At 38.9% G+C, this 21,400-nt stretch overlaps 1 protein-coding gene across 1 annotated transcript in view; it reads right to left on the bottom strand.

The window, feature by feature from the left end:
- The window catches only part of GGT1 (gamma-glutamyltransferase 1), a gene marked incomplete in the record, with an annotated part of 1,527,627 nt that overhangs the window by 1,109,441 nt on the left and 396,786 nt on the right, over positions 1–21,400 (bottom strand). Inside the window, 1 exon segment of the mRNA XM_044068834.1 lies at positions 13,774–13,890. Within this exon segment, the coding sequence (XP_043924769.1) occupies positions 13,774–13,859 (86 nt within the window).

Below are 21,400 nucleotides of genomic sequence, written 5' to 3'. Positions count from 1 at the left end.
GCCGTTAGGTTTCCTCACAACTCTTACCAACAACTATTCTTTTCTTTAAAATGGCCTCCTTAACTGTGCACAGTACAAGAGATATTGTATGACCAAGGCACTGTAGAATAAAAATGTCACCTCTTTGCTTCTGGAATCAATCTCCCTGGGGACACACCCCCAGCATTCCATTTGCAGCTCTCTCTGCCTCTCCTTCTCTCTCTATTCCTAGTTATCCAATTCATGAGTGGTCAACACCCAAAGATCCCTTTACTGCCCTGTTACTATCAGTTCCACTCACTCTCTCTCCAACTAATACTTCACACTAGGGTTGTTGTGGCCTGGCATGTATTTGCACTGAACCTCAGCTGCCATCTTTCTGGCCACTTGTTCAGCCCTCCTAGATCCTCATATAGGTTCATAGGTAGGTACTAGGCTATCAGCCCAATGGCTTAAGTAAGCCTAGCCAACAAGGTTCCCTGGCTTACGCCACCCAAGACAGTTAATTTTCTGTGCCCCTGTCGAGCAGAGCCGCAGAAGTGATCCCCAGGGTGAATTTCCTATTTCCCATCCACTCATCAAGATTTTTCTTGAAGAGTGCTAATGATGAACTCTGCTTGACATAGATGGGTAGCTTGTTCCAGAGTATGGGAAGTCTCTTGGTCAGGAATCCATCCCTCGAGCATGTTCTGTTTATTGTAGTGACAAAGTTTAGGTCCCTAGAGCATGTAGCTCAGAGGGATTGGGATTTCTTTAGGTGTAGCATGTACAACAGCTCTGGGTTTGACATAGCTTTGTATGTTAGGTAGAGATCACCTCTGAGTAGGCGATATGCGACAGAGTAAAGCTGGAGTTTTTTGAGAAGGTCAGCATAGGGCATCTGTTTGAGGCCAATAATCCTCTTTGTGAGGTACTTCTGTGGCCATTCTAGCTGTTGTGGATGTCTTGTGAGGTACATTCCAAAAGGGACATTGTACTCTATAATGGGTCTAATGAGTGCTGAGTAGAGGGGAACAATGACCTCTTTTTTCCTGGATGAGAACCTTTTGTGATGAGATGTGCCACATAGAAGGATTTCCTGACCACTGTGGTGATGTGATTATCAAAGGAGAGACTACTGCCCACCTGGGTCACAAGATCTCATCACACTTTCAGTGTTAAGTAGACTGCAGCCTATGTGGTAGTTTATGGGTACAGCGTTTTTACCAAAGGGGATGAAAATGCACTTTTTGGCATTCAGCTTGAGGCCATGGCTCTGACACCAGGCATCTGTCTCATTGAGGCCCTTCTGTAGGATGTCCACATCATTTTGGGGACTTGACAATGGCTCCTAGTTTACAGTTGTCTGTGAACTTCATTAGTCAGAGACTTTCTGTGTTAGCCTGTACTTCAGAGAAGTAGATACCAAACAGGATAGGACCCAGGACTGAGCACTGTGGTACTCCACTTGTCACTGGTTTGAAGTCGGATTTGGAGTCTGCAACTTTTACAGTGCAGGTTCCGTCAGTGAGCTAGTTGGCAATTGATCTTGTGATGTAGGGATTTATACCTAGTTTAGTGAGTTTATCTACAATTCCAGAATGGGGGATGGTGTTGAAAGCCTTGGCGATGTCAAGATAGGCTGTGTGAACCACCTTATCCTCATCTACGGCTTTGGTGACCACTTCAAAGAAGTCAATAAGGTTCAGGAGTCATGATCTGCCTTTCACAAACCTGAAGTAGGTGGGGGTCCAGAGTTTAATGTCTTTGTTTATAAGTTCCATGATGATACATTCCATGACCTTGCAGACCAGGCTCATCAGGCTAATAGGGAGATAGTTCCCAGGGTCCATGGTGGCTCCCCCTTTGTGGAGTGGGATAACTGTTACTATGCACCATTCAGTGGGCACAAAGCCTGACGTGAGGCTATGCTTCAACATGGTACTTAGGTGGGGAGCCAATTCATTCTGAAGTTCATGTAAAAGTCAGCCTGGGATGTTGTCTGGTCCCATGGATGCTGTGTTCTTAGCTTTAGAGAGTGCAGTTTTTATCTGCGTAGTTGTGATTACAGGGACTCTGCATTCTTCCGGTATAGATATGGACCCTTTAGGGGGTGAGAGGTGGGTAAAGTTAGCACTGAACCTATCTGCCAGGATGTTGGCAATATCAGTTGGTTTTGTAATTTTCATGCCATTGTGCTGTAACTCAGAGCAGATCTGGGTGTTGCCATTGAGATTTTTGACGTAGTTATAGAATGCTTTGTGGCTGTCCTTTGAATCAGTGGTGATTTTGTTTTCATAACTAGCTTTGGAGGATTTTATGAGAGATCTCAGCTTCTTACCGAGGCTGACCAGGGAGCTCGTCCACTCATGGGATTTTACTCTCACTCATGGGATTTTACTCTCTTTTGCAATACTTTCTTCCTTGTTGTAGAGTCTGTTTATGGCAGGGGACCACCAGATTGGCTTCCTTTTTTTTGGAAGATAGCATCTTGGTTCTGTTAGGAATAGCACAATCCATGCACTCATTTAAGTGCTTATAGAGTGCATGTGTGTAGGATTCAGCAGTCGTAAGTGTATTGTCCATCTGCATGGGTGTCGTGAAGTTCGTCACTTCTGTCTTAAGAAGCATGAAGTTGGCTTTGGAGAAATTTTTTACCATGGTTTCCTTAATGGGGGATGGGGGCAGGATGTGGATATCTAGGGTAATTAGCTTATGGTCAGATCTGACCAATGAGTAATTGACTTCAGGTGTGGAACACCGGTCACTCATGTTGGTAATGATTAGGTCTAGGATATTGTTGCCCCTGGTGGAGGTGTGGATAAGTTGATCCAGGGCATTTGGATTTATGAATTCCAGAATGAGTTGAGTGAAGGAGTTGGTACATGAGTAGTTTTCCCAGTTAATGGTGGGGTAGTTGAAATCGCCCATTATTAGGGTGTTTGGTTGTACCCTAATATTTTCCAGTATATCAAGAAAAGAGGAGTGGGAATCCTGGTGCATGGTGGGGGATCTGTAACAAGCTACAATTTGGATTGCAGTTTTGCCCAGAGTTAGTTGCACTTGGATAATTTTGGATACATTATGCTGAGTAACTAGTCTGGAGGTGTGGATATCCTTAATGAATATGGACACACCTCGGCCTTTAGTGTTCCAGTCCAGTTTAGATGGCCGAAAGGTGTGGTAAGAATTATAGCCTGGTAGTGCAGGGGTGCTCTCTGGAGCCTTGAACCAGGTCTCAGTCACTGCACAGATATCGATGTTCTCCATTTTAAGGAGTGCCTTGAGTGAGTGCATTTTGAGATTTAGACATCTGGCATTGAGTAGCATCACCCTCAGTTTTTGCTTGCCTGTTCCTGTTACGGTGGTGAATTTGTCATTTGAACCTTGCCTAAAAAGGCACTATAGGGGCAGGAAGAACCTTACCCAGTATCTGGAGTTCCAGGGGTGACAGGTGCAGGCCATCTCTGGCAAAGCATCGTGGTCTGTCGACCATGTCATCCTAGGCAGACAGATACTGGATCCCTTTAGAATGGCACCAGAAGCTTAGCCAATTGTTGAAGTCAATCATTTTGTCCTTGTACTGCGGCATCATTATGGGTGATGGCAGAATGCTACTCAGGACTAGGGTCATACCTGCCTGGGCTACAAGATTGGAGAGCTCTTCCATGTCTCTTTTCATGTAGTCCAGGGAGGTATGTCTCAGGTCGTTCACACCAACATGGACAATGACAGAGTCATATTTGTACTTGTTGTGGAGTGACCTGAGTGCGTGGGTTATGTGGTGGATCCTGGCACCCGACAGGCAGCTGACAGTAACCTTCTCCTTGTTTAGCCTGGTGAGTGGGACATCAGTGTGCCTGACTATAGAGTCACCTATGACTAGTGTGTTGGGTACGTTGTTTTGCCTTATTGGCTGTGGTTGAGTGGCACACTGAGTCTGCGGGCTATGTGTCATTTGGGTTGTGTTGGGGGGTGGAGGTTGCTTGCATTTCTGCTTTGGAGGTCTCTGTTGCTTGAGCAGATTATTATTGAGAGCCTCCGCAAATTTTTTTGTATTTCTATGTGTGGATTTTGGTGGTGTAGATTTAGTGAGACTATGTGATGAGTGTGGTGTGGTGCAAGTGTTTACCTTCTCCTCTTGACTGTCAAGTTCAGTCTTGATTGGAGAGAGCTTTACCTCCAGTTTGGCTAGATAAGTGCATCTCTCACAGGTTGTAGTGTTGGGTGGTAGGAGGAGAGGGTTGTCTGTGTACATGAGGCAATTTCTACATTGCCCCAAGATGCCCAGATTCATCAGATAGACAGGAGAGAACACTGGGAGCTGACCCTTGGACATGCCTGAATAAAAAAACTATTTTCCTGTAGATAAGTGAGGAAAGTGAGTACAAGAGCTGTTTTTCTCTAAGCAAGTGAGGAAAGTAAGTACCAATACTGTTTTCCTCTAGGTAATGAGGAAGGTTGAGTGCTGTAGTAATTAATAGGTTATTTAGTGCTTACAAGTGCTGATCACGAATAAGCAAATTCAAGTGCTAAAAGTAAGAATCTGTATCTGGACTAAACTAGTTACAGGAAAGGGGGGAAACAAGTGCAAATGTGGGCTTTTAAATCAGAAAGTTGAGAGAGATGGAAAAACTGCCCAAACAGCCAGTAACTACAATTTCTTTGCCAGAACCACTCCTTATGTGGTAGATAGGTTACCTAGTGCTTACCACTCCCACTGATAAGCTAGAAGGCTTCCCTCCAACACAGAAAGCTTGGGGGGGCTCAGAAGCTTACATACAGTCCTGGACACAGCAAATCTGAATCTGGACTACACTAGTTACAGGAAAGGTTTTTTTTTTCTTCCTCAAATCCTATTCTTTCTGTCCCAATATGTGCATTTTAGTCACTCATTATTAACACCAATTCATGTTGTTGTGTTTTAGCTAGTAGGTCCTGCAACTGCTGTCTGAATGCACTATTTTTTTTCCTCTCTATCACAACCCTGCAGGTTGAGATTATGAATACTGCATAACCTTACAATGGAGTCTGATTGCCATGAGTCTGTCTTCTGATGCCTCTCTTTCACCACAATTCCCACATCCTTTCTAGCCTGTCCTCCTGATTAGTAGACTTTGGATCCCAAGCCAAGTGTCTTCCATCTTATTTTCTGGATATATAGGATGTCCAGCCTCCTCCTTACCAAAATGTAATCCACTTCCAAGTTGCATTCTGTCAGTGAACCAACACTTAGTGTAATAAATACATTGGAAGCAAATATGTATGCTCTTACACACACACACACACACATGTATATTTGCATATACACATAGTATGTATACACACACACGTGTGTATAGATATATATATATATATATATAAATATACTATAACATATGTTTGTGTGTGTGTGTATATATATATATATATATATATATATATATATATATATATATATATATATTTGAAAACTCACTTCTTCGAATATAAAGAGTAGACCCGCGGTTACGCAAAAGTGCATTTAAGCGAAAGTGCACTTCGCAAACATCGGTTCAATGAACCGATAAAAACAGTAAAACACTGTTTTGCAGGGGGGAGAGCCACCCTGCACCCCCCATGTGGGGGGCAGTGCCCCCCACACCCCCCCTACTTAAATATACCAACTCCGAGAATTTATGTGTTTCCCCACTGTAGTGTGCTTCAGCACCTGTGTTCCTTAACGGTTCGTTGAACCGTTTTTTGCGGAAGTTCACTTTCATGAAACCGAGAATCCACTGTTCGTTTTCGAACAAGTGGATTTTTGGTCTTTTTAAATAGACCCATATATATGTGTGTGTGTGTATATACACATGCAGATTCACTTTATAATCTCGAAATGCTAAAATACCGAATTTTAGTATCTCGAGAGTAAAAAGCCAAAAATTCAAAAAACCCACAACCGTGAAATTCAAAATCGCGAACATACACATACGCACAACATCACACAAACAAGCGCAAATACGCCTACCTAACTACACTACAACCAACAAAACAACACACACAAACAAAACATAACAAACAAACGCACCTACCTATATGGAGGGGGGCAAGTCCCCCTGCACCCCCCTTGTGAGGGGTTGCACCCCCACACCTCCGCTACTTATATATACTAACTCCAAGGTCGCACCAAATGCACAAACACATAAAACCCCCCACTACACACACACACACACACACACACACACACACACACACACTAAAATCCCTACCCAATACCCTTACAAAAACACCATTTACCTGAATCCCCAGCTAAATCCACAAACCGCACTGCACATCACGAATGCCCCAACACAACCGCAGATTCGACATTTCAGCATCCGATATTATGCAGTTTTGCATAACTGCACTTTCGGCTTTATAGTCTCGAGATACTAAAATTCAGTATTTTAGTATTTCGAGATTATAAAGTGAAACCATATGTATATACACACACACACACACACACACACTTATATTTGCATATACACATAGTATGTATACACACACATCTATATATATATATATATATATATATATATATATACACACTATAACATATGTTTGTGTGTGTATATATATATATATATATATATATATATATATATATATATATATATATATTTATATATATATATATTCGAAAACTCACTTCTTCGAATATAAACAGTAGACCCACGGTTACGCGAAAGTGCACTTCGCAAACATCGGTTCATTGAACCGATAAAAACAGTAAAACACTGTTTTGCAGGGGGGCGAGCCACCTTGAACCCCCCATGTGGGGGGCAGTGCCCCCTGCACCCCCGCTACTTAAATATACCAACTTCGAGATTGCACTACAGTGGGGAAACACGTAAATTCTCTTTCCCCACTGTAGTGTGCTTCAGCACCTGTGTTCCTTAACGGTTCGGTGAACCGTTTTTCACAGAAGTTCACTTTCGTGAAACCTAGAATCCACTGCTCATTTTCGAACAAGTGGATTTTCGGTCTGTTTAAGTAGACCCATGTGTGTGTGTGTGTGTGTGTGTGTGTGTGTGTGTGTGTGTGTGTGTATATACACATGCGGATTCACTTTATAATCTCGAAATACTAAAATACCGAATTTTAGTATCTCGAGAGTATTAAGCCAAAAATTCAAAAAACCGACAACCCACAACCGTGAAATTCAAAATCGCGAACATATACATACGCACAACACCACACAAACAAGCACAAATACACCTACCTAACTACACTACAACCAACAAAACAACACACACAAACAAAACATAACAAACAAACGCACCTACCCTACCTATATGGAGGGGGGCAAGTCCCCCTGCACCCCCCTTGTGAGGGGTTGCACCCCCACACCTCCGCTACTTATATATACTAACTCCAAGGTCGCACTAAATGCACAAACACATAAAACCCCCCACTACACACACACACACACACACACACACACACACACACACACACACACACACACACACTAAAATCCCTACCCAATACCCTTACAAAAACACCATTTACCTGAATCCCCAGCTAAATCCACAAACCGCACATCACGAATGCCCCAACACAACCACGGATTCGACATTTCAGCATCCGATATTATGCAGTTTCGCATAACTGCACTTTTGGCTTTATAGTCTCGAGATACTAAAATTCGGTATTTTAGTATTTCAAGATTATAAAGTGAAACCATATGTATATACACACACACACACACACACACACACACACACACACACACACACACACACACACACAGACACACTTTCTGATCACTTGGTATAAATTTATAAGGTTTATAAGTAATACTGCAGTTTGTTTAATCACAGTGTGCTCGATTGTGAGAGCTGCAGGTGCACTTTGTGTTTTTCAATTTCTTCCACTCTAATGTGACCTTAGAATTGTTAATATATTTAAAATATTTGTTTGCAGGTGATGCATGGGACTTGGAGGGTTTTGAAAAAGCTGTCTCTTTTTCCTTTCATCTGGCGATATTACTTACCTACTTATAGTTGAAATTTTCTATCTCTGTTGTGCCATTTTGTTATTTTATTTGTATGGTCATTTTTCTTTTAATGCATTATCATTTAACATTATTATTATTGTATTAGTGTCATTTCTACTGTTTTATTTGCTCATTGCTTTATTATTTTAACTAGTTACTACTGAATTATTGGTTGTGATTTGTATAGAAATATGTAAGCAAATAAACTGACATTAAAGCTTTGATCTTAGCTACTCTGTGTTTTTTCCACTGGCCTCTAGAAGTTGGGGGAAAAGAAATTTGACCAAAGTTGTTTCCAGTGAACCTCAATTTGCATGTACTGTACCATCTCAGTCATAAAGGTAAATTTTTCATAGTGAGGAGTTATGCCAAAAGCATTTAGCACTTTTCTATTTCCTCTCATTCTGAAGACTACAGACTTATGGGCCTAGTCCCTATCCTTTGCAAGGTCATCAGTCAGAATCAAACCAATTAACAACTACTTGCCAGTTGCAGAGTTTGGTATTAATGGCTTACAATTTGTTGCATTGCAAGTGCATTAGCATGTTAGGTCCAAACATGAGTCAGAAGGTAAGTTTGGCTTACGCTAAAGTTACGTATCCATTACCACTTTCTTTTGCAACTAAAATTCCACAGAATGTTTTGCACAGTTAGGCTGAGCAGCTCCATCGCAAAGTCAGTGGAAACAAAAGTGGTTTGTTTGTGTGTTTCTGTGTCAGCCTGCATGAATTTTTACCATTACCGATACTGGATAACAGTTGCTACTTGCCCGATCTGTCACTATTAGGGCATTAATAAATCGTTTTGAAACAGCTAGCATTACCCCGCTCACAGTTCTGCTTCCTGGTCTGCCTTTGTCACGGAACTGATAATGGTTAGAGTTTATAGGTTAGACACTGAAGTACAATAACATGCTATTTAAGCCTGATCGCCTTTAAACTTACAATTATAAACTTATTAAGACAAATATATGATTCATACTGTTCCCATTTTATTACACGCTATACATTTGAGGACATTATGGATAGGGAATCTAAGTTTGACAAAAGACATGCATGTCATGGGATAGTATTGGTTGTTTTCCCAAATTATTAGCAATAATATTATGTTAGAAAAAATAAACTAAATGTTGTAGTATTCCTGCATCTGTAAATATGCATATATGTTTTTTAGCATATTCTTGTATCTGTAAATATGTTTTGTTCATTTCTTATGTGATCCTTTTCACCTGTGTTATGCCTGCAAATGGTCTATTAAGATCAGTGCACTACTTTGGTAGAGAAATATAGTGAAAGAAAGAAATAAAGGTTTTGTGAATAAGAGCAGAAGTCTGCATCATGGTTTTATTTTTAGATAACTGGGCACAATTTCTTGATAGTGTAGATAAACTTGGTAATACTACAGTCTTTATTTGGGTTTAGAATTTATTGAAAGATGTGATTTTGGGGGTAAAATAGATCTTGTTTACAACCATCAAGGTTTCCACAGTTTGTAGTTTTAAAAGAAATGTGCATGGGAAGTTTCAAGGAGTATACGGTTACATGAAAGTGTTTTAATTTCAATAACTGGGATCTGGCTGAGAACTGGACATAGCAAAGGAAGGGTACTGTATTATTATTATTATTATTATTAATAATACTTGTATTTAATTTACTTATTTCTACACATTGTTTATTACTGTAATCACTAACTTTTCTATTCAGTGCATTGTTTCTCAGGCTGTGTCTGAAGTGTCTCCACATGGGACATCTTACTATCCGAGTAAACAAATAAAGAAAATGAAATCCAATAAAGAAATATTATACAAATAGTTTTGTAATTTCTGTGATTCATTGAATGAATGTGTGTGTGTGTGTGGGGGGGGGGGGGTATTTAGTTTCAGTACATCAAACTGTTGTCTTCCTAGGGGATTTAGGTAGGGAAGCAATCAGATAATGATGGATACATTTGATTACTAAAAGTAAAGCCATTTTCAGCATGCTGTTACCAAAGGCAGAAGAATACAAATATCATAAAAGACTGATGAACGTCTTGTAGTTATATAATTACTGTCTGCTGCAGCAGACAATTTGAAATATGTTGATAAGCTGAAAAAGTAATTGTAGTGAAAGATTCAGCCAGTAGACCGAAGTATTCCGCAACGGAAAAAGTATGACTTTGCTATAGTTCTTGAGACTTCCAGGGTAGGTTCAGAGCTTACCTTCCTGAAAAATAAACATTGTAGTACCTCACATAGCTAAAAATGTAGATTATTACTGTTGACCAGATGAAATCAAAAGCATAGAAACAATGCAACATGAGGCAAACAACGTAAAACAATAACACACAACTAAAACTTCAACTTAGCTGCATCTGCAAGACTATATGTCATCTTAAAGAACTTGTGTGTTTTAAAACCAATGATCCCATGCTGGTTTCACAGTGTACAGGGAAAGGTCCTCGCAGCAGTCAAGATGACCATAAATTGACTAGCAGTCAGGAAGCTGGAAGAGCTAGCAGGAAAAGGTTGTAATAAGAAAGTGATGCTGACACCCCAAGATAAACAAACAGGCAAGGAGGCTAGATTCAATCCAAAATGTATTCACAAATTCCACAGGTAAAGTAAGTGCTTTCGGTTGGAAAATAGACAACCTTCTTCAGACATTAAATTCTAGAATTAAATGAGCATTTAAACAAAACAGCATGATGACATAATTTCATCCTAATCATGAATTGAAGTCACACTCACCTTATAATGACTAGATTATTTAGAATATAAAATGTAAAGTGTAAAACCACAAGATCTCCATATGGTCATTCTTATAAAAATAAATAGAAAGTACATATATGAAAATAAATGACCTTAAAAAAGTGATACACTTTTAAAATTGTATAAATATACTTAAAATATATTATATTATTGCAATTAACATCTCTCCAAGGATTTAAGTTTTAACAAACATTTCAGGGAACACATTTCATTAAGTCCGGGGAACATATAGGCATTTGTTAACAATTGCCACCAAAGCTCCCTGTATTCTAAAGTTAAGGACCAAGGTCCACTTCTAGGATTAGTCTTCACTTGTTCTATAACTGAAAATAAGAAAAAATGGTCTTTATTCTCATTGATATGCCTTGCTAGAGCATTTGCACGGTCATTCCTTGTAATACAATACAAATGTTCATAAATTCTCCGTTTTAAGTGGCGCTCAGCCTTACCAATATAAAATTGGGGGCAGCATTGGCATTTAGTTAAATAAACAACCCCATTACTATCACAATTATATCTGTTCTGAATATAATAAGTAGTGGATCCAATCGAAAATCTATTGGATACTTTAATATGCTTACACTGGGGACAACATCCACATTTAAACATCCCACCTAGTCTAGAAAAACTGGGATGCTTACTCTCAATCATATTTTTAAGATTTTTACCTCTTTTATATATGATTTTAGGAAATTCAGGTACCTTATTTCTCAGACTACTATCATCCATTAGAAAGGCCCAATTCTTACACATGATAGCTCGCAATGATGCTGACACCCCCATTCTGGTGGAAGGAAGTCTACCTGGCCCACTGTATGGCTGACAAGTAGCAGAGTTAAGCAGTTCATCATGTGACAATATAGGTCTATGTATGCCCACCAACTTGCACATGTGCAGCGGTGTCTCTTCAGTCCACTCATGGAACTGTGTGTGAGTCAATAGATACGTAATGAGGGACATCCATACATCACGATGTTCAAAGGATGTGATGGGTGGAGAAAAACATCACCTTTTATGGCTACCTGAATGGTGGCCCCCCTTTTACTATGCTCTCATCCTAGCACATACATCTTAACAGTGCAGGTTTCACAGAATGTCCAGATTTTTGCCTCATATTTTTGGTCCGTTTTTCATAAAATTGTGTTTTTCTGGGAAATTAGTGACGAAATATTAAAGACTGAAGTTAGCAAATAATGACAGATAATTGAGTTTCAGACTTCATGCCCTTCAGAAAATTCATGCTAATGAAAAAACTGTTACTCTGTCTACTTTCTAAATTTGTCAGAGCAATATTTAAAAAATGTCCCTATTTTTGGGCCTTTGTCATAGTTTTATTAATGGCTTTGTCCAGGTTTTTTGCTCACTGAGGTTGAGAGGTATGTCTAGCACCTGTAGTTTACACATAGAGGCACATCCTAGCACCTGTAGTTTACACTTACAGGCACTTTTGTGCTAAATCTCACTGTAAACAAAGAGATCATCCCGAAGGGTGACATAGGACGTTTTGGGCAGGTGCAAAATGGAAGACATGGACACTGGAGGAAAGGAATGAACTAACGTTTGGCAGGAAAGTGGTGGAGGGAAGCAATTAGAAAATGTCACTGATGATATAGGTACCGTTATCAGCTCATCCACTTACATCAAACAGCTCCAACAAGAGTTGGAATATGCACATAAACAGTCCACTGAAAATGGTCTCTAGTTAAATGCAAACATGTGTAGTGTAGTACGATCAGCAAAAAAAATGCTCCCACCTTATGTGTCGTAAATGGTACTCCTCTTTAAATAGAGACAGTAATAACAAACCTGGGTATTTATGAGGACAACTTTCTCTCTCATTCGATCATCATGTTTCCACCAGTCAGGAAACCATTCTATCTGGTCCAGTTAATTACCAAAGGGATTTCCTCAAGAGCCAAATAAGTAATCATACCCCTGTATTCTTCCCTTATCAGACCCATCATCAAATATAATGCTCCCTTTGGTATGTACAAATCCCAGCATATTGCTCACATGGAAAGGTTCCAAAGATTTTTAACCAAGAAAATTAAGGGATATAAATCCTTCAACTATACGAAAAGGTTGGCATAACTTTCCTTTTATTCAGTTGCCTACTGGCTGCCCTGGGATGTCCCGTGCCTCACTTTTCATAACACTAAAGATCCAATCCTATTTCACTTCCTATTTCTTCATAAAACCCGTAGCTCTGCAAATACCCATACTTTGGATTTGCATCTAGATCAACTAATAAAGAAGACTCCCTAAGTCAATGTCTTCTCACACTATAGAAAAGGTTACCTGCACACATTATGTCTGTCTTTAAGGCTAGTCATGACAACTGGCTAGGTGGGCAGAAAGTTGCACCAGGCTTATCATATACTCCCCTGCACAATTTAGGACGTGAGCACCATTGTGTGCTTATAATAGGGGACAAAAGTTCCTGCACGTGCCTGTTTAAAGGTATTATGTGATCACTTGGCTGGTATTGTCCTTATATTCTTAATAGAAACAAAAAAGTCCCTCAGGGGTTTAGCATTCCACACGTAAAGGACTGAGCTTTCAAAGATGTCTTTCATGTAGCTTCTGCGGGACTTGAGACCAAGAATAACTGCACTGAAGGAGTTGAGCAGTTATGGAACTAGTTCCTTCCGTAGTAATAGGAGCTTTCTCTTTTTGCAAAAATGTATGTGTTTGTGGCACAGTCAGTGATGCCAATTTCATTGAAGAAAGGACATCACTGTTAAAAGTGTAAGGCAATCTAGCAGGCAAGCAAGTCATTAAAAACGCTTGTCTTAATCATAAGGTATATTCAATAATTTCAAAGAAAGAAATTGTCAAATAATTCAGCAATTCACCCAGAAGCGATAATAGTACTCTCACAGCATGCATCATATTACTGTATTTTTATAGCATTCCAAAATAGGTTAAAAGTTCACACACAGGAAAACAAATGTTGCTGTGCTCAGAAGATACTGTTGTCCAAATAAAATACAAATCATAAAAACGGTGTTTAGATATTTGCATGTTGAAACAAAAACTTGTTTAATGTAAGCTATCAGATACTCACCATGGAAGAAATAACCCACTCCTTGGTTGAATTAAATGTGTGGTGAATTCATCTTCGCTCCACATTTCTAAGTGGCTCAGAATCATTGTAACTGTTTATGATGGTGTAGACTTCTTTCTAGTATAAAACAGAAATTCAGCATTTTAGAAAACAATCAGCTGATATGGGACAAAGACCAAATACATTATTGTAAAATACATTCTGAAGATGAAATAGAAAACAGACAAGAGTATACAATTTCTGATACCAAATCTCCCTCATGTAAAGGTAAGGCTATTACCTGGCTAATGTTGCAGGAAGAAGACATTTAGGCTGTCAGGCAGAAACATGATGAAAAATGATGTGCAATTACTCAACCACATATGTAAAAACAATAAAAAAAAAATCTTCAGCAACCTTACCAAATCCATAAAACTGGCCCACTAGGTAATCCTATCAAAAGTGTCATAACATACATATCTTGGCTTACATCTAGATCTACCAACACTATCATTTTGTCACCATACTGAACTTATAACCAATAAAGGTCCCACACAATCGAAACACTAGTATAAAATAAATATTTTATCCCCAGAATCAAGTATGGCTATTACCAAAAAATGTATTATTCCCAAAAACAGAGTATGTTCTACTTACTGTTGCCATAAGTTCATCTACTAATACAGCAGTATTGCAAACCTCTATTATTTATTTATTTATTTTTTATTTAACATTTGTTTACTAGGAAAGTCCAGCTGGGGCAGAGCCTATTTTCAGGGGACACTGGGGAGAAACGCTCCAGACACATGTCTTTGCAATGTGGGTGGAGACCCACACAGATGCAAGGAGGACATGCAGACTCCACACAGAAGGCACCCCAGCTGAAAATCAAACCAGAGAACCTCTTGCTGGGAGACGACAACGTTAACAGCTGCATCACTGAGCCACCCTATGAGTAGTATCTGATTATTTATAAATCTCCCAGATCCCAAAACTCATCACTTCCTTCCTTTTGGCTTCCTGCAACAGCACAAACCACCCTCTAAACCCAACTGATGGAATAACCTAATGTGAGAAAGTGAGAAAGGAGCAACCTCGTCTAACCTTCCAAAAAATCTGAAGGAATGCCTGTTTGCTGAAAATACGTGCAAATATTTCAGAGAATCTGACTGATAGCATTTCAAGTTAATACCTTAACTTCAATTTTCTGTGACTACACATGACCTAATATGCAGGTGTCCTTTACTGTCAAACATTTGTATTTGTATAAATTAATTACTAAGCACTTTAAATGCGTTACTTGAATATCATGTACTCTATTAATAGCACGTATACCTACTACAACTGTTTCTAATGTTTACTGATGTTGCTCTCTGAACCCTGAACCTGGGTCATAGCAGAAAGGAGCATTTGGTGCAGCCTGTTTACCAATTAACAAATAAATAAATAAACCCAAATAACATATTTTCTTAGATCTAATATGTTGTGACACTCAGAGGGACAGTTTAAAATGGCTACATCAGCAATTACATAAGAAACATCCACAAAAACACAAAATGTAAAATTTACCAACAATGTACTTCACACACAAACAAAAATATTACTTTTGGGGTATTGCATAATGGTGATCAGTGACTTGAAGGTACCACTCAGCGAAAGGGACAATATTACTTTATAAATAACATTTCTATGAATATTATGTCATTAAATGCCAGGTTGTGATGAGGGGGCAGAAACATCAAGAAGCATCAGTTTTGTACTTTTTCCTTAGAACGAAGACATGGGTGCAGCAGATTTAATTAAATAGGCCAAATTCCCCAGGGTAGGGGATACTTCCTGTCATTAAAGAGTAGGTTTGCACCCTCCTCTGCTAACATGGCTTCTAGGTGAAATGGCCACAGTCTGCCCACAGTAAGTAAGGCTTTATGTATTTTGGTGGTAGCTGTACATGATACAGTGTTCTCTGTTACTCTCTTCAGGTATTTTTTTGTTACAGGCAGGAAATAATACTACGAGGGAGACCCATCCCAATCACTTACCATATAAATTACTTTGCAGTGGGGATGCACATCTTTGGCTTGTGGATATGCATGCTGGCATGAATCTATATGCACATGCTGTGTGAATCTTCGCTACCAAATGCTTCAGTACATGCTAAATAACCATATGAATGCTGTAATAAGGAGCAGATGCCACTCACATAAAGCTGTACTTTGAATGTTTGACCTTGCTGCATATTTACCAAGGTATACATATGTGAGTGTCAAGATGCACTGAAATCAACAATTGCATGCCTACGACCACTTCTTGTGAAAGCTGTGATATATGTTGTGACAGATCTCAGCTTTGTTATTATAATAGCTCTACTATTGAATGGGGTTTTAAAAAGATGACTGCATATGCATGTTTGTCCAGGAGAAAGGAAAGCTGGGAAGAGGGTCTAACACATTTACCAATTTTTTTCTTCATTTTTTTATTTATTAAAAATACAAACTTGGGACGTTATGATTTGTGATCAAAGAGAAGATCAGTGTGTATGGCTATTGCAGGTGACCAGGTCCTAGGACAAGGCTTAGGGCTACTTTGAAAATAAGACAGCTGCAATGTGCACAAAATATTTAAGCTTTTCTCCCCAGGCCTTCAATGAAAAAGGGCACCTGTGCCAAGTCGGACTCTCCCAGTAAACAAATGTCAGCACCAAATAATAAATAAATATTACCTGTAGAATAGGTTCATAGGTTTATAAATTAGTAATAGGCTAACTGCCCTTGTGGGCCATTTTAAGCCTAGCCACTTACCTCATGTAAGAGTCAAACTCTGCACCTTGTGTCTGTAAGGTAAACATGTTAACCAATATATCAACCTCCAACCTTAGGTAAGCACTCTGTCAAACTAACAACTTCTGTGTTATGCGTATGTTTGTACTCGATTATAGCACATGAATTCTTTATGTGGCAAATGTGAGTAAACTTGAAGCCAGAAATGTTTCAGTGAAACCTGTTTTTCCAATATTATAAAATATTCTTGTTAAACTCCTGTTTATGCTCCAAATTTTACTGTGCAAAATGTTTGTATCAGATATAGGTGAAAAATGGATAACAGAGGGTGACAGATGTGCATATTTACCTGAAAGCTCTGTCTACACTCACCCATATTACTGTGTGTGTGTGTGTGTGTGTGTGTGTGTGTGTGTGTGTGTGTATATATATATATATGTCTATATATATATATATATATATATATATATGTGTGTGTGTGTGTGTGTGTGCATATATATATATATATATATATATATATATATATATATATATATATTTGTATATTTTATATATATATATATATTTGTATATTTTATATATATATATATATATATATATATATATATGTGTGTGTGTGTGTGTGTGTGTGTGTATGTGTGCATCTGTGTGTGTGTGTGTGTGTGTGTGTGTGTGTGCACATGTGCACGTATGTGTGTGTGTGAGTCTGTGTGTGCGTGCATGTGCGCTCGCGTGTGTGTGTGTGTGTTTGTATAGTGTACAGTAGGGACTACCACTTGTCACACACTGGAGACGGTCTTTTTGGGAAGTTGTCTACTCCATGGGAACTACTACATTGATAAGCCTCAAAGAGTTGACCCAATTGTTTCTGATTTGGGAGCTCTCGGTATAGAAAGTCCTTCTATATTGCACAGCTTATAAACAAAGGTATTGTGTCTAGATTTAGAGAAGTCATTGCCCGCAATTTACCTAGCCCTCATTAGGCCAGTCATTCAATATAATACCCATTTTGGCATGTATCTGTCCAGGTACATGCAACAACTGGAACACACACATAGATTTCTTACTAAAAGGATGCAAGACCTAAACAACATGTCCTAAATGGGCCAACTTAAAGTCCTGTTACTATTCTCGGTATCCAACAGACTGCTAAGAGGTGACTTGCGTCTTGCATGCATAGTATCCTCTGACCCATTATTGATGGATTTATTGTACATCAGCAAGTCAAAAGGCATCATAAATACTCAGCGTAAGGTTTTAAACCTGTTCAAAATGGTTTGGAGGGACAGGTATATCTCACATGGGATACCACTACTCTGGACCAGACTCCCCATCCCTGTCCATTTTCAATAGCAACTTGGATCTATGGATGGGAAGCATAAAATTTACCCCAGAAGTGCCAGCTCCTAAATGTTTTATCCTGTTCATGGGTCCACTTAAATTACTTATGGTATGTTCCCAGTTATTCTCATTAGGGGTAATAATTATCAGCCATGGACTAGGTAATGCCAATCTAACTTCAAATGGGACAGATTATTACAAGCACAAAAAGGGAAAATCACTGGGCGTAAAATGGCCTGCAAGGGCAGCTAGCCTAGCACTTACCTTGGAATCTATAGTAGTTGGATTTGCTAAGGGTGCTTTAGATCTCCAGGAGATCCAAATTAGTGCTGTGGGCAGTCTGATGTGAGGTGATGGTGTTTCTGAGAAATATAGATACTCCCCTACAGCTAAAGGTCTGGAGGCATGATAGGTGCTAAACCCTTGTATAGAGGGAATGCTGTCATTGCACTGAAATTGTGTCTTAGCAACTGCACACAAAGAATGTGCTCAAATTGCTGGAGGGCCTCAAGCTCTGGCACCTTTCTAGTTAGACTCCTAGTATTGGCTAGTGCTATCATGATGTTGTCCAAATCGGAGTTTGGTTTGCTATGTAGGAAAGTCCACTGGGGGACTCTGCAAAAAAAAAAAAAAAAAAAAAAACACCATTTAGGCAGCAAAGGCTTTAGCCAGTATGTGGAAGACCTTGTATGAGAGCTGTAAGTCATCCTGGGTAAAACAAGAAATCGTGTCTACCATCTCATCCCATGCTGACACATACTGGATCCCCTACAACTGTAGCAAACCAAACAGTTACCTGCTGGGAGTTAAACCGCCACACACTAAGCAGTTTAGCATTTCATCCGTGACCAGAAATGCAGTGTTGGTATTCATTCATTAATTTTTGGTGCTGGTGTTCTACTCCCCCACCATCAGCACCTGCTGGACATGCCCCCTTAATACCTTAAACCAAGGGGTAGCTGCACCCTTCTCCCCACCCTGATTAATCCTCCAGGAAGAGAGGCTAACAAGAAGCACAGAACAGAAAACCATGCAAAGGTCTCTACAAACCATTGCACTTTGTTTTATGCAAACAGGAGCTTAGCGATAGGAGATGCAGCACATATCAGAGACATGGTACCATTAAAGCACTAGTATTTGCATTTATTTTAAAATTTTAAAGAACAAAGACATAATTCTGTCAGCAAAGGTCCTCTGTATAGTAAAAACTATGGCTCTTTCTACTTATACATTTGGTTTCTCCCTCAGATTAATTTCTCCAGCTTTTCTGGGTTTCTAATACCATGATGGGAATTGACCCCATTCTTATGTCAGAGTATAATTAAAGTTCAGAAATTAGTATGGTTTCAGTCTTTGATGTTAGTCAAAAGTGCTCTTATCAGCACCTATAATGGGGGTCTATATTAGATCACCAAGCGCTTAAAAAAGCGAATGGTGATTAATCGACCCTATGTAAGTGAAAGCTTACAATTTCGAACTGTCAGAACAGCAATTTTTTCCTAGGGAAAAAAAATCACTGTTCCAACAAAAAAAAAACATACTTTAAACATTACATTAAGTGGGGGGCTTTGGCCCCCACACCCATCTTACTTAAATATACCAACTCCAAAACCACACTACAGTGCCGAAAACGGCAAAGTAACAAAGCGGCCAAGCAAATTCTTTCCCAGGGGAAAGAATTTGCTTAAAAGCTGCTTCGATATTTTGCCGTTTCAGGCTTTTGAGTTTGACCAAGACGCATTTGAAAGAATGCGTCTTCGGTCTTCTAATAGGGAACCCCTATAATGTGCCCAGAACTGACTCCTTCTACAGTTCGTATGGAGTTACATGTACTGGTAGCATATCTAAACAAGACAGTAAGTTCTTTTTTATGAGACCCATTACTCCTACTACTATTAGAACTGGCTTGGATATCTTTCTTAAAACATTGCTCTTTTTTTCTGCATGCAAATCCTGATAGTTTATGATTTTGTACCTCTGTACCTGAGACAGTGTAATTGCAAGGTGTAGCAATTTCAATGATCAAAGCTACTTCTGTCTTTTTTTTTCATGGACTACTTTATCTGGGTTTCCCACACCTTTTTTTGAATTGTTGATAAGGGGTGACCCCACGTGACGTACATTTCGTGAGAGTTGGGCTATAAGTGCAAAATCCTTTGCACTGTAAGAAGATGAAATTAGTCAGTACATAAGGAAATAAATTCAGACTGTTCACTGAAAAGTCTGATAGTAAAATTAAAACTCAAGTATTTTTGCGACATTATGCTTAGACAGGATTTATTATAGAATACACTGATGCTGGGAAATTCAGTAGGCATAGGTAGTTGGCAGATAAGGTTAAGATGAACAGACAGCATTACTGAAGCAATGGATATAAATTTGTAATGCAGAAGGCTGGCACGACTAGTGTCCTTGAGGGTACAAAGGGTGAAACTTGAATAAATGACTAACAAACAATAACAACAGCAAACTTCAACAGATGGGTGTTAATGTGATGAAACAAGCAGGTTAGAGAATGCCATTTTTGAAGGTGAGATAGTGGACTATTTTTTGAACTTGTAATCACTGTTAATAACAACTGATGCTTGAGTTTAAACCTATTTTATGATTTCAAAGACCACAGTGTTGGATGTGAACAGGAAAACTAGAAGATAAAATAGTCAACCCATTGTGAAAATCTAAAGTATTTCGGTTAGGTTTATAAACAGATCTGATGTACACAGATGGAAAGGAAGAAACACACCTCCCAACATTTTAGAGCAAGAAATCTGGACAAAGATGAAATAATGGGGGACAAATTCCTAAATCTGGGTGTATATCTTAAATATTGCTCATTTAAGAAGAAGCCTGAAAGTCAAATGGTTTGACATTATTTAGTGACTTCAGTCCACAATGACTTGCCAGAAACTGCTAATTTTATAAGGAAAAGGCCAATATATGAGGCAAAAATACAGACATTCTGTGACTATATCAGTAGCTGAGAGCTATGAAGACAGAAAGAAGGAAAGCCGTTGATAACTGAATATGTGTATACACTGTCATGAATGTTAATCCCTCTATCACGTAGCCCCAGTTTTTAGATTAGGTTTTATAAATGCTGAACAGATATGCTGTATCAGTGAAGCACAAAATCCTGTCCCTCATCTTGAGATACATTCTAATTAAAGTGTAGTTAATACATCTATGGAACTATCCAAAATGCTGTAGCTTCTTACTGATACTATCATGATGTTAAGAGTAGCTAAGAAACATTCCACATGTAAAACACACATAGGTAAATAGAAACGTTTCTTGTCCTGGACAGTAAACAATAATTCATCCTCATCTGCCTCTCTCCATCATGTCCTGATTTATATAAAACAAGTTCCCAATTCAAACATCACTTTTTCTTCTATAAAGACTACATATTGCTGCGTGCGTCAGTTTTCACTTGTGCTAAGATAGCCTTACAGTCTTAACTCTTGCTTAAAAAAAATCATTATGCAGTTTTTTTTGGAGAGTTTCTATTTAAATCTGCAGTAAGAAATTTT

This window comes from Protopterus annectens, chromosome 4.part0, assembly GCF_019279795.1.
Source record: "Protopterus annectens isolate FY-2018-M chromosome 4.part0, PAN1.0, whole genome shotgun sequence".
In the NCBI taxonomy this organism is placed as follows: Eukaryota; Metazoa; Chordata; order Ceratodontiformes; family Protopteridae; genus Protopterus; species Protopterus annectens.
Note: the sequence above shows the minus strand (reverse complement) of the source record. Positions and strands in the feature narration are given on the sequence as shown.